The sequence below is a fragment of the Arvicola amphibius genome, chromosome 2 (assembly GCF_903992535.2).
Source record: "Arvicola amphibius chromosome 2, mArvAmp1.2, whole genome shotgun sequence".
Classification (NCBI taxonomy): domain Eukaryota; kingdom Metazoa; phylum Chordata; class Mammalia; order Rodentia; family Cricetidae; genus Arvicola; species Arvicola amphibius.
The window spans coordinates 183,958,538-183,973,578 of NC_052048.2; the positions used below are offsets into that span (position 1 = coordinate 183,958,538).

Below are 15,041 nucleotides of genomic sequence, written 5' to 3' on the forward strand. Positions count from 1 at the left end.
CAACAAAAGCATGTTGTGACACCCATCTTTTTTTCCGTCATCATTTGCCAACATTTCTCACTCTCGGGTTCATGTAATGAGTTATCCTCCATCTTTAGTAGCTCTTAAATGAAGACAACTTCACAAAAATGTAAATGAGAACATGAACTAAGGTGGTAGCATTTACCACTACATATAAAATCAAGGCAAGAAATTCCTACAGGAAAAGAATAAATGACAATTAAATAAGTAAATAAAAGATAAGAAATAAAAGATGCAAGGCATGGTGGTGTATGCCCACTGTTACAGTACTCAAGAGGCTAAGGTAGAAGGACTGCGAATTGTATAGAGAGATCTTCTCTCAAAAGAAAGGGAGGGAAGGAGGAAGGAGAGATGGGAGGGGTGAGGTGAGGAAGGGAAGAGTAAGCAAAATGATAAAATCATAGAAGCAGAGTAAAGAGGAAAATATGACAGGAGGCATCACCAGCCAGCATTTCCTCCAAACCCATAAGCCTTCTACTAAACCCATGCCAACCCATGCTCCTGAAAGAGGTTGGAATTGAGTATCCTGAGCATGCCAGGAGTCAACCAGGACGCCTTCATGGGTTTTCCTAGACATAAATTTCTATAGATCTCTCATTTTTCCTCAGCAAATTCAGCAAAGGTCAGCTTGTTTGCGGATTGCTGTCTGAGTTGGATGGTAGCAAATAATGAGGGGTTATAGGCCTGCGCCTTCCAACATTTTGGCTTGAGAACCTAGCATCGAATTTTAGGTCAATGAAGTAATATGCTCATTTTAAAAACAGTCAATCCTAAGTGTTTCTTTCTCCTGGTGCATAATAGTTCCAAAGAGCATTTAAACCCCGTCTATAACCTGCCTCTCTGATGGAGTCCAGCATCTGGCAGAGAAATCTATACTCATCAGGCTGGATGCGTTCCTAAGAGCTTTTGAAAAACTGAAAGCAGGGTTCTATCTTTTTGTCTTCCTGGAGGCTGTAGGGTGGGTGTGGGGCAGCAATGGGTATTAAATGAAAATGTTCGAGAAAAAGGGCCTGAGTCTCCGAAGACTAGGAGAATAAAGGTAATGAATTCTACATCCTGGGCAAAACCCACCTACCACAGGGAACAAGCCAAGGAGGGGAAGAAAATTAGCAGACATGGGACCTCGGACAAGACATGAAAATAGGGATTTCATGGCCTCTACCTGGGGTGCTTCACTTATGAAATCAGATGCCCCAAGTCAAACGGGAGTTCACATCAAACAAAGGCAACAGTATAAACAGAGCTTACCTGGGAATATTTAAAAATACTATACACTGGAACTTCAGGTCCTGGATCTTTGGGGTGAGATCTGTTCCATCGCACTGCAGCAACCAAAGCAGAGAAAACAGGGCTTCTGAAGTTGGCACGAGTCTGAGAGCCTCATCCGAGATAACTGGGTTGACAACAGCATAAAGCATGGAGTTCTGGCCCTTGCCCCCAGTGAATGCCCACTACTATCATTGAAATTTATGCTGATTCTAACTCTACTTGAACCAGGGCTTACCTATTAGGGTTTTGATCTAATTTCATATAAAATAAAACTTCCATTTGACCAAAAACAGTTTTACGCTGTTCTAATATTCAGATACTGTCATCCATTGCCTTGAACTATTATTAGACATTTAAACAGACAGTGCTAACATTTAAAGACAACACCACTTCAAAGATGAAGTCTCGAGTGGAGCCAGCAGCAATCCCCACTGTCATCAATTGATCCACACAGCATGAACATGGCTGTTGGCTTTCTTTCCTGCCTGAGATAATGTCTATTTTGAAACTGGGAAACGTCTTGAATCCATTATCTGAAAGTTTCCAAGGAGTCTGCTCTAAATGCGTATCACCTCTCCCAGATCCCCTGTTGTTTGCTACAGGGTAAAGCCAGTGTCCCAGATGTCAGAGTTCACAAACTCCTGTTCAGAAGTGAGTGTGCGCATTAACACTGGGCAAGAAGACAAACCGGTGTCAAGTAATTTGCTTTCACAAATCTAATCTCTCACAGAACTGGGCAGTACTTCTGAGATTAAACTGCTGGGGTTTAGATGTGACCTTGGTCTCAAGGGCCCCCTGACAACCCCCCCCCCCCCTTAGTAGCCTTGTTCACATCTTCCTTCATCACCTGGTGCTTTCCCCGTGAGTTCTGTCCTCTAACCAGTCACAAAACAGTCTCCATTTCCCTCTCTATCTCCACAGCGATAAAGTCCAGAAGACTAATCAGAGTCAAGGACATGGCGCCAGGGTGGAAAGCCACCTAGTCAGCTTACTTTCTCCCGGTTCAACCCCCGCATTCCAGAATCCCATGGGTTTGTTCTCTTTTGGAAGGAGAAATAAAGCATTGCAAAGCTCACCACAATTTTTATAAGGATTTCTTTCAGCAGAATTTGAATCTAAGCATAAGGATTTCGCAGGCTGTCAAGGTTGCTTCCAGCCACCACGCTCTTTTCCCACCCGATCTGAATACACCCCAGTTTTCACAAATGGGCTCAAAAATAATGTCCAGGAAATCATAGAGCCTGAAATCAAATATTTCCAAAAGTAATTTAGAAAGAAATCAAGTTCTCGTCGTGATCAAAGGTGTTTAGAGTACTCCCAATCACCAAAATCCTCCAAATCATTGAAGGGCCTCAAGCCGATCTACAGATGACTTCGGCCATGAAGGAAGCATTATAATTTTATTTAAATGATCAAAGTTCAAGAGTGTAAACAAAAAACCCTTACATTCAAAATATAGGAAAATCTGTTGCTATGTACATTACAGAAAAAAATGCTGTAGTAAACACCACTAACCGTCGACCCCAATGTTCTAGCCTTTCCTCCGAGGAAATATGTCAGTGATTTTAGTACCTCATCAAATTATTTAAAGATGCACACCATACAATGTATATTATTTTACTATTTCTACATATGAATGCATGAAAATGTATAGTTCTCTAGAACATCGGTAATCGGTGTTTTCCCTAATTCAAACACACAGAAGAGAAAATATCTGCTTGCAAAATATGATTGTGTATCTATCCTCATGGGTTGATAAACCAAACAACGGGCAGGAAAGAGTGTGATATGTGATATGTAATGTTTTCTTAGTACTTTGGGCTTTCTTGGTCTAGAATTCGTACATACATTTTAGAACTATGTGTCTTCTATATTACATCTAAGATACTGACTTCCCCTGTGACAAAGATAAGCTGGTCTCTTTTATATACAGCTGATACAGTTAGGCTGTGAAGTGTCCCTCAAAAAGGCTCATATATTAAAGCTTGGGCTCAAGCTGGTGGCAGCACTGAGGTGTGACTGGATCGTGGGCATGCTATTGCGGTGCTGAGTTCACACTGAAGGAGATGCTAGGAGGTAAAGCCTACTTGGAAGATGTTCACTCAGGGCTTGCCTTGATGTGTGCATATTGTCCTGGTCCATCAGTCAGCTTCTCCCTCCCCTTTCTCCTTCTTTACTTTTCCTTTCCTTCTTCCCATCCTCCCTTCTTGGTCACCATGAAGTGAGCAGCTCTGCCCCCCTCATCCTTCTCACCATGACAGCTCTCCTCCCCTCATCCCTTCATCATGACCGCTCTGCTCCCCTCATCCCTCCCACCATGACAGCTCTGCTCCCCTCATCCCTCCCACGTGACAGCTCTGCCCCCTCATCCCTCCCACCATGACAGCTCTGCTCCCTTCATCCCTCCCACCAAGAGCATCTCTCCTCCCCTCATCCCTCCCACCGTGACAGCTCTCCTCCCCTCATCCCTTCCACTGTGACAGCTCTGCTCCCCTCATCCCTCCCACCATGACAGCTCTGCCCCCCTCATCCCTCCCACCATGACAACTCTGTTCCCCTTATCCCTTCCACCATGAGCAGCTCTGCTCCCCTCATCCCTCCCACCAAGACAGCTCTGCTCTCCTCATCCCTCCCACCAAGACAGCTCTACTCCCCTCCCTCTGCTCTCTTCCACCATGAGGCTGGGCCTTGCCCCAGGGCCAGAAACAAGACTGCTTTGTCCAGGAGCTGAAATTCCCTGAAGGGATGACATGGTTAGCTAATACCAGCAATAGTTAACCTTGTCTCAGTGGATCTCAGGGTTTCATCGTCCATGCATATTTTTCTATAGGTTATAGACTTTATGTTATGATAAGCGAATGAAATCATATAATGTTCTGAGTACTCATATGGTTACAAAGAAAAGACATAGAAACTCTAGTAAAAAAAATATCAAGAGACTAAAAGCGGGATACATATTAATGCTGATACAGCAGCAAGAGCAGCTTTGCAAATGTTTGCCTATCAGATTTCTATACTTTTCCCCCTTTTACCCTCTCTTTTGAGATAGGTTCTCACCAAGCTGTGCAGGGTGGCTGCTGGCCTTGAATTTATATTCCTTCCAGCTCAGCCTTCCAAATAGTTGGGGCAACTGACAGAAGCCACTGTGCTCAGCCTAGCATTTTTTAAAATGAACCTTGTATCCTGCAAGAATGAGTAAGTCATTTCTACTACATTAGCACCGTATATACTAGTTTATTAACACTGGAAACATTATCAGTGCCCCAGGAAATATCATTCGATCACAATCCTCAGTTGTTTCATTTTCAACAATCATTTCCCTTTTTGGTTAACTATAGAAGTAATTTATTTAATATAGCTAGCATGTGTTTTTTAAACATTTTGCTGGACTTGGCAGTACATGCATGTAATCTCAGTACATGGGAAGTAAGGAAACACAGATCAGAAACTCAAGGCCATTTTGGCTAAATAGCAAGTTCAAGGACAGAATGGGCTACCAGAGGCACTCTCTCAGCAAGCTACAATGGACCATCTAGAAGCAGGTATATTTCATTTTGTAAACATAAATGTGGATCTCATGAACAGGACTACCTCTTAAATGCTAAAGGCTGCTTTTCATCTTAACTGCCTCATTCTCCTCTATCGTTTCTCTAAATCTCCATAACCTAGCATCATGTATTTTCTGTATTTCGTCCATTTTTACATATATGGACACATACACACGCAGGCCACACACATATGTTGCTTCTACATTTCTTTACCTGCTGCATGATGGATGAAGGCACTGCCGCGTTTCTCCATAGATGCATTTTTTTAATCATTCAGCCTCATTTTGATTAATTCTTACAACTATGCAAATAAAAGCTATAGTCATCTCTTCATAATATCAGTTATTACAAGAAACAGTTTGTTTCTCTTCACTGATTTTATGATATATTAGACTGTGCCAGCTAGACACAGAGAATTTCATCTCTCTTTTGCCTCCAATGGAGACATAGGCTGGGTCTGAAACTGAAGAAGAAGTAACAGGAAAGATCCACCCACTGTGAGGAGCCTTGACTCTGAGTGCAAAGCCAGGATAAAGTAAGTGCTTGTTCTATAATGGAGACTCCTCAGAAAGATCTGGAACAGTTGTTGGCTAAGTATTTGTTTGTACTGGAAAAGCCAGCTCACGGCATTTCTTTCAGGAAGATTTTCCGTATCCTATCCTGAATGGGATTACCACTCTTGTGCTACCAGTGTTCTGCATGTATGATTGAGTAATGGTCTATGTGTCTGTAGTGATTATGTCTGAATGTATGATTGAGTAATGGTCTATGTGTCTACAGTGATTATCACTCTTCTCAATGATTTCCTTGGGAGTCAAACTTGGTCTTTATTTCATGTCAGGAACTAAGATGGAGACTGATACATGGTGAGAATTCATAAACACGGTCTAACGAGCTCCTCTACATGATCCGCAAACTATATGCAGCCCAGGGGTTAATATGCACATCAAATGACATTGGAGGGACATGAAATCCATATTTACATGCAAATTAAGGAAACCCATACAGTCAATACTCACGACAACTTTGACGTGTTTTGATAGGTCTCTAGAACTTCTCTGTAGGAAATCAGAAAAGGCTGCCTATACCACGAGGGAGAAAAGAATTCTTTGTTACATGGTTTCCACCAAATCCTTGCTTCAACATGATAAGACAGTTTCCCAAGATCCCACACTATGAAAAAAACATACAACAAATTCTCCTTTGGTTGAACCCAAGGTAAAATAGGACAGTGTCTTTGGAAATTGTCTTTGTTTTCAGAGTATAAGCTACAATAAAATTTAAGATTATAGAAGATTGAAAAGTGGGTGGTTCCCAGAGTTGTTGGGAATCCAGTGCTAAGATCACCTTTAACCTCCCCCAGGAAGGCTGTCCACTGCCCCTCATATTTTAACGCCTACCCAGTGCTATCCATTTAAGTTGCATGCTATTGTCACACTCTGTGTCTCCTGTTTTCACCTCTACCCACTCCTAGGAATGTCCCTGAAGAGTGAAGAAGTAAAGTCTCCCTCCCCCTACCCTGGCCTCCTAGGTGCTCTCACAGAAGGCTCCACACTCTGCCAGTTTCTCAACCAAGGTCACTGGGTACACACCCTGCTGAAAGCTATATCATGAGCTAAGACTGTCTGTGACGGGTGGGATTAGCTGACAATTTAACAGTCTACAATCACCTGGGTGAGGAGTTTCAGTGTGGGATTGTCTAGATTAAGTTGACCTTGCCCTCTTGTCTGGGTGGGGGGGGGATGAGGTATCTTGATTAGTGGGAAGGCAGGCTTGTTGCACGTGGTACCTTTCCCTGGGCAGGGAATCCCGGATTGTAAAGGGTGGAAAATCAGTGTGAGCAGGATTATGTATGCACTAGTTCCTTGCTCCCTGCTCATGATGGTGAATGTGTGGTGACCAGCTGCTTCAACTTCCTGCCACCAGTGACAGAATGTGATCTAAAAATGTTAGTCAAATGAACACTCTCTCCTTTAAATTGCTTTTTGCCAGGGTATTTTATCACAAAAATAGGAAGTAAACTAAAACACTATATGTTTTTCCCATCTATTTTTCCAGTTCCTTCATTGGTATCTATTGCATACTGCTCTCTAAAAGTCATTGACTTTTGTGCACGTCAGGGGCTTAAAATTCAATTGCAGTCAACACCAACCCCTTTGCTGACCATTCATTTAACAAATATTCTCTTTCTTTCATTCTTTGGTGAAGGCTTTAAGAATAACTGTATATAAACATAGATGGAAGTACCTAGCACTACTGATTTTGATGCGGTTAGTTTCTTTAGTATTCAGTGAATTGGCATTAAATAACATTAATGATTATAAAATGAGAAATATACTTACCCCTGCATAGAACATTTTATTTCGAAAACGACTATTGAATTTCTCCGGATTTGCTTCTGCAAAAGAGGAGGGGTAGCTTTGTTATAGGACCTTTGTAAAAGACTGGCACTGTTTCCCTCATGCCTGGCCTCTATCCTGAAGACCCATTGGGTCCAGCTCTGCTGTGACCATTCCCTCAGGCCAGTTGCTCCAGTTTTCCCAGTGACACGGGTGTAGCCACCTGTGCTAAAAAGTTCAACTCAATCCAGCAGCATTGGTGTGAACTGGGAGTGTGTTTACAACACTGATCATTAGGTCCCGCCTCTCCCTGCTCTACTGGAATTTCTGAGTCTGAGGTCCCAGACAGGTGGTTTGATGAGCTCCCCAATACACTCACAAACATTAAAGCTGGAAACATTTTTTTTTAAAAAAAGAAAAAATGCTTTGAACCATAGAATTAGAGGGATTTGGGACACAGATGGAAGATATCTGGGGGTGTGGCTATTCTCACTGACGTCGATGAGGGTGTGGCTTCTGTAAACCATGTGGAAAGCTTCAAAATGCAATTAAACAGGAACGATTTTGAGAACTCTGGACCCACTCCCTTATTTGTGATAGACCTTGGAAGAAATGGAAGTAAATGAAGGAAAAGAAAGGGAGGCAGAGAGTGAGAAGAGGGTTGGAGAGAGGGAAGAAGGGGAGGGCTTCTGAAAATACTTTCATATTACAGAAAGGTACAATATGAAAAATGATTTAATCTTCAGCTTCCCTGTACAATTATTTAGCTCAAAGAGCCAAAAAGATGAAATCGTCCATATCAAAGAATTTTCACAGGAATTCAGGTGTTAGTAAAAGTCTACATGAAATATAATTTCCTCAAATGTTTCTCCAACAGAAACATTTCACTAAACATCATTTCTCCAAAGTTTCACTAAACCATCTACTGGTCTACCTTAGCCCTCTGTCTTTGTACCCACCCACCAGTAACTTCTTCGGCTAGGTCTTTCTCCCAGTCATTTCTCCTGAGAGAGCAAGATGACGAAAGGGCACTTTCCCAGTCCTAAGACTGTCTAACAACAGTGCTTACCATTCCCTGTCAAAATGAGAGGATGTAAGAGTCCACTCGCCCAGACTGGTCCTTAGAAATAATACGAAATCTCAAGGAAAAGTCTTACATAATGCTTACTGAGTTATTTTCAGGATCCTTAGAGCCAACTAATACCTGCACATGACACAGAAACTGGGTAAAGAATTGCAGACTTAACTAATAAGAGAAGGGAGTGTTTGTAGACTGGTTCTCAATAGCAAACTGCAGCTATTGAATCTCAAAGCTTTCCTAAATACTGTTCTACTCAACAATACACCCTGATCCTATACACAAAGCTGAGCAAAATGTTATGAAGAATAATTTAAAAAATATAAAATGGTGTTAATTGATCTCTCTCTCCCTGTTACTCTTAACCTCTTTATAAGATTTACTTAATTATTTTATTTATTGATTGTGTGTGTGTGCGCGCGCGCACGCGTGCAAGCGTGTGCGTGTGCACCTACAATGGTCAGAAGAGGGTGTCAGATCTCCTGGAGCTGGAATTACAGATGACTGTCAGCCACCCAACATGAATGCTGAACCCCAGTGCTCTTAACCACTGAAGCCATTTTTCCCTCTCTGTACTTCTGACTTGTTTTGAATGAACTTGCCTGGCTCCCATTTTCACTTTCAGTTACAACAGCTTTCTTGTTTGATAAAACCAGAGGTAAAATAAGAATCATTTTTTGTACTGTGTCTTGAGTATACGGGCTCTAATTTTTTTTTTCAATCTAGTCCAGCTATCTAACAAGTTATAAACAATGAGAATGTCATCCAGCCATAGCTCTGGTGTAGAACTTGCTCAACACAGATGCCCACAGCTATTAAGTGAACCCTAGACCAGCATTCATGTTCTTTATAACTTACAGTCTGGAAAAAGTCACAACTCTATGTGGTTTTCTAGGACACTCGATTTTTTAATAAAACTCGAAAGAAGATTCGTTTTCGCCAAAGAGAATATTTCCCATAAGACCACCAAAATGGAGAAATAAACTGAGATTTTAGTGACTTAACTCACACCTTTGATGAAAATGGTCACCTCCAATGCAATTTAGCTGGGAGCAATAAACTTTAAAAACAAGTCCATCGAGACACCTAATGTTCAGAGAGCTATCAGAAAGACATAGAGGAAGGGATGGGCAGTCACTCATATGCCTTGGCCTTAAGGGTTTAAGGGGAATCCTGTTAGTCCCAAGATAATGCACTTCCGAAAGGCTATTGGGTGAGCACTCTTCCTCTAAGAAACATTCCTAGCTTCATTTCCCTCTTCTGCATCTTCTCTGTAAGCAAAAACGAGACTCAGAAAGATACGTCAGCTAGAACTCAGAGGAAGCTCAGCCTACTGCTGGAACTGAGCCGCCTCCCACCAAGGCCAGACCATCGAGGAAGCAAAACAGGCAGAGAACAGCCCACAGATGCAAACAGCCATGCCTAACATCACTTCTATTGCTGTGAGAAGGAAGGGCTGTATAGCTGAGTGTGCTTATGTGCATCATACAAAGCTGGTATACCTTTAAGAAGAGCCAAGGGTGTGTACACTCCACTCTACCTTCCACACTGTTTCGAGAAAGAAAGGCAGAATAAAGACTTGGGGAGTGGCCAATGAGAAAATCCAAGGGCTCATTCCTTCAGGAAGTTACGTCTGCTAGGTGATGCAAGGTAAACTTGAAAGGCTAACAGTATTGGCACCACTGCCAGAAGGATCTGTGACCAATTGTTTGAATTCCCGGCTAATCCATTCTCCTCCTTCACAAAGAGTTGGGGGTGAGACAGTCAGACCCACTCGCTGTCTTCTTACTCCATTATTCCGTTTCCAGTCAGCAATGTGACTTTATCAGTTTTCTGCTCCTACCATAAGAAATCATGACCAGTTTGGACTATTCAAACACCATTTACCGATTTGCTTATAATTCTCTTAGTCGGAATTCTGGAGTGAGCTCCCCTGCAGCCCCTCCTGAGGGTTTGAGACATATACCGTGACACCCCCATTGAGAGGAAACACGTCCTGGTAATTCAGGTTGCTGGTAGAATCCACATCCGGAGCCTGCAGAACTGAAGCTCTCCTGTGGCCAGAGAAGAGCGCTGGTTCGCACTCACGGAGTGCTCATTCGCTGTCTGAATTCGTTGGGTTCTGATCCCTGCCACAGTCAAAACCAGTGCATCAAGTCCTCATAGACTGAATCTCCCCGACTTCTCCTGTCCTCTACCTATGCTTTTAGGGGTTCACATGATTATATTGGCCCATGCAGGCAATCTCACATTGTCTTCTGACATTGAAGTCAGCTTTGCTTACATGAGTAAAGCTCTCCTGTCACCATGGGCAATGACCCCAGGTGGCAACTGCCATGGGAGGCAAAGCTGCTGCAGTCCACCTTCAGCCCTCATGGCTCACAGTCCTCCTCCTAGCTGGAAAAGGTATTTAGTACCTAAGAGGTCCTCAAGGGTCACAGTTCACTGTACCATCAACTTAAAAAAATCCCAAATCTTGTCTAAGTCTCGTTATCTCAAACCTTCCCTTTTAACTAAAGTTTCTAAATGATTTAGCTCTAATTATAATCTGTTTATAAGGATGATGGAGTTCTGGGTATAATCCATTAAGCTGATTAGAAATGTTAGTCTCATCGTTAAACACAGCACAAAGGCATGGTACGTGCCACCAGTCTGGGGACCTTGGTTCAGAGTTGTTATGTTTTGTTGGCGCTGACCTCCACCTAACATATCACCACACTCCTCAGAAGGTTTAGTAATTCCATTTAATGAAAGGGTTCATATGGGAAGCATACTGGTTCACCTCCTCGGGCATCCCATTTATATCCAATTATTATAATCCAAAGATCAACATTCTGATATTCTGAACATGCAAATTTGTAAAGGTATTTAGCTGCAATTAATTCATAAAAAACTTCCTAGGTTACAAACAGACTCCTCCCTAAAATAACACATGTAAACAGAATCACAAAACCATTTCAGTGTAGAATCCCACCACGGATTTCAAGGAGAGTGGGGATGGGTTTACAGGAGGGTTTGGAGGAGGGAAAGGAAAGGGGGAAATATTGTTAATTTTTGTAATGGTCTATCCTGTCCCTTTAAGAGACAAGCCTCACCCACTTCCCCCCTTCCCACCAGCCTAGCAGATCTTCCTTCCAGCCTGCATACAGCTCTCTCTCTCTCTCTCTCTCTCTCTCTCTCTCTCTCTCTCTCTCGTGCTCTCTCTCTCTCTCCTTTCCCCTTCCCTTCCATAACCCACTTAATAAACTATACCCAAACCCTCTCTCTGTATGGCAAGCCTACCTGTCTCTGTCTCTCATCTGCTGCTCCTGGTGGGACCAGCTGCCCTACCAACCTGCCCAGGTCTCTCACCCGCCACCTCTCACCCTCCTAGGATACACAGGGCCTCGGGTGGTGGGTCCCGGCTGCCCCTCATGGCCTGCTGCACCCCTCGGGGAACTGCACCTCAGCATTTTATCTAAACCATTACAATTGTATCATAAATTCAAATTGAAAAAAAAGCTGTTGTTCAACAGTGCTTTTAAAAAGACACTGAGTTTCTTTAGACAATATTTCAGAAAACTTACAAGCTTTAGAAATATTTATGCACTTTTTATTTATTTTTATGTGTATATGTGTACACGTGTGTGTTTGTGTGCAGCACATGTGAGCACTTGCCCACAGAGGTAAAAAGACACCACCAGATATCCCCAGAACTGTCATTTTAGGTGACTGTGAGCTCCCCGATAAAGCCACTAGAAAGCAAACCTAGGTCTGCAAAGAGAGAAATTAGTGCTCTTAACCACCAAGCCACCATCTCTCCAGCCCCCAGCAGCTTGTTGTTATTCCTTTGTTCTATTTTGTTTTTAAATTCAGTGTGCAGAATAAGAGATAAGCAGCTGAGCATGGTGGCACGTGCCTTTAATTACAGCCTCAGGGGGCAGAGGCAAGCTGCTCTCTATGAGTTCAAAGCCAGCCTGGTCTGTGGAGAGAGTTCCAGGACAGCCAGGGTACCACAGAGAAACCCTGCCTCAAAAAACAAAAACAAAACAAAACAAAAGAAACAAAACAAAAAGAGACAAGCAATCATATAGTTTTAATTTTGTCGTCAAAATATGAAATAAGTAGTTGAAAATGTCAGTACATCTTTTACTTGCATTTCATAAATAAAACAATGTATTCTTACTAATAATGATCCTAAAGAAGCCTTAGAATCTAGAGTTTTTAACCATAAAGGTACTTAGTCTTCCTTCAATTTTCACTACTTAAAAGTGGACAAGGATTTGGTTAAAACCTGCTCTATGTCTATGTCTAATTGGATTCAACTAATCTTACTCTACCCTGCCTTTGATGACATACTGAGAGAGAGGTTCGGCTCACACTGAAGGCAGAGTGACAAGAGTCCAGATGTGAGTGCACAGAGGAAATCACCCGACCGCACAGAACTGGACCACTGCACTTACATTATCTACATGAACATTCTCCCACTCTGTTGCTCAGCAAGCAACTAGAGGTTTTCAGCTCGCAGCCATTACGCGTATCTAAGCACACATATATAGATTTAGTTTGCCCATCCATTTCCCACGCCTCCTCTGCTCTAGTTACCAGTTCATGAGCAGCTCATAAACAAACGCAGCTTGCCTGGGGCACATTAGGAAGGCGTTTGCAAGGATAAATATTTCAGCACATTTGCAAAATATTAGCTACAAGCACCCTGCATAACTCAGGCATCTTGCATACTCTTTCCATTGGATACTTACTCAACTTTTACATTTTTTATTATTAGTTATAGATAAAATGGGTTTCATTATGACACGTTCATAAGTGTGTGTAATATGCTTTGATCATACCCCTCCTCCATCACCATGTTCCCCTCCTACTCAAGCTTCCTCTGCCCAACTAATCCCTCTTCTACTTGTATGATTTTCTTAAAGGTGTGTGTTTGTGTGTGTGTGTGTGAGAGAGAGAGAGAGACAGACAGAGACAGAGACAGAGACACAGAGAGAGACAGAGACACAGAGAGAGACAGAGACACAGAGAGAACTTGAGTGTGTTAGTGTGTCTCACAGGATCATGAGTGAGGACTTGTTTATAGGACCCTGAACACCTTAGCCATGGTTACACCAGTGAAGAAAATGTCTCCCCTCCCCCATCAACCACTAACTGCCTCATGGAGGAGAGGAGCCTCGTGAGCCTCTCTCCTCTCCATAACTGGATGCAGATGGGCTCAGGCTTGGGCTGGTCTTCTTGCATAGGAAATCACAGCTGCTAGGCAACCAAAAACGCAGTGACCACTCCTGCCCAGAAGACGCGCTCCCCAACACTGCACTTATTCCTCTGTCTTTTCTATTTCACTACTGCAGAAATCCAAACCAAAATGCAAGAATCTATGCAGAGATACAGGACCACTTTTAATTCAAATTTTATATACTGAAAGAAAAAACTCCTTCTTTTCAATATCAACTCTAATTACGGAGAGTTTAAGAGTGCCCTTTACCTTTTAAAATGTTGATATTACCAATATCGTCTTTCAAGCACTGTAGAAAAGTCATTCATTGTGTATTCACTCTTCACCTGACTCGTGCTGAGGACAAGCAGGTGTGTTCCTCTGTGCCTTTCACCTGAGTCATGCTGAGGACAAGCAGGTGTGTTCCTCTGCGCTTTTCACCTGTCTCTTGCTGAGGACAAGCAGGTGTGTTCCTCTGTGCTTTTCCTTCCTGCCTGGTATTATTTTTACCATCATTAATTCTTATCTATTATCACATTTCTCCCTTATCCTTCATTCGTATTACCCTTATCGTTTCTGGGAACATCTTCTACCTCTGCCAACAATCCCGATAAACACCTATATTGTTTAGTGTTTGCACAACTCATCTATACATTCCTTCTATTGATACTTCCTATTTTTTAATCAATGGGCCTTATCCTCCAATGGAACATTCTGGTACTGTCATAACCACTTACTGTTACCATTGGACTGGGAGCTGGTAATAAGAAAATAAACAAGATGGGGAGGCAGGTCTGAAAATGAAAGGTAAGACATGGTTGGAAGTATCTTGATATGTACCTGGGATCACTGTTACCCCACCTTTAAGTGTGAGCTGATTTTTTTTTTCTTTTAAACAAGATGTCATCCCAGGCAGTAAGGGTTAAGATTGGTTGAATCTAATCAGATCACATAGACACTCACTGTGTTTCAACCAGCGTTGCCTGTGTAGTAGTGTAATGACCACATGTTACAGGTGGACACCGGAGCAGTGAGTGAATTTCACATAGAAATTCAAGATGGGAGGTTGGAGGCAATGAGGACAAACAAGCTGCTGGAGCTTTGGTGCCTCAAGCAGTGGAAAGCAGTAAGTCTTGGCACCACCTTCGTCAAGGAGGACATTTAGCAAACCGCCACACATAGCAGCCTCTTAGGAAATACAGTTTCTGTGATTGAATCATGGAAGTCACAGCCTCTGAGTCACACTGCCCACATGCCTGTGTAGATCTGGTGCAAGTAGCAAATCCTAAATTGATTTCAATGCTGCCTCCTCTAGAGTCATGTGTGTATTTCCTGACCTTGTGCCTAAGGTTCAGGTCCTCTGAATCATAATCTCAATGAGACAGTAATACGGAAGTAGTTGATCTCTAGCTAAAAGCTTGATGTGTCTGATATCCATGTCCAACAAGTGACAATCTCATGTACACGGCTGGTCAAATGAGACCTGAGTTCGTCACTCACAGCTTTAATCACTGTTAACACGCCTAAACATTAACACACTGGGATGTTTTCTATGTACCCCCTTGAGCACTGGGATAGCA

The 15,041-nt window shown here is 42.6% G+C and overlaps 1 protein-coding gene across 4 annotated transcripts in view; it reads right to left on the reverse strand.

Annotated features, from left to right (window-relative positions):
• The window catches only part of Dgki (diacylglycerol kinase iota), a 454,067-nt gene that overhangs the window by 184,012 nt on the left and 255,014 nt on the right, over positions 1-15,041 (reverse strand). For all 4 annotated transcript variants that reach the window (XM_038320431.2, XM_038320432.2, XM_038320430.1 and 1 more), the window contains 3 exons: positions 7,181-7,236; positions 5,858-5,920; positions 1,270-1,343 (listed from right to left, as the gene is read on the reverse strand). In XM_038320431.2, coding sequence (XP_038176359.1) covers positions 1,270-1,343; positions 5,858-5,920; positions 7,181-7,236 — 193 coding nt within the window. The remainder of the gene's footprint in view (positions 1-1,269; positions 1,344-5,857; positions 5,921-7,180; positions 7,237-15,041) is intronic.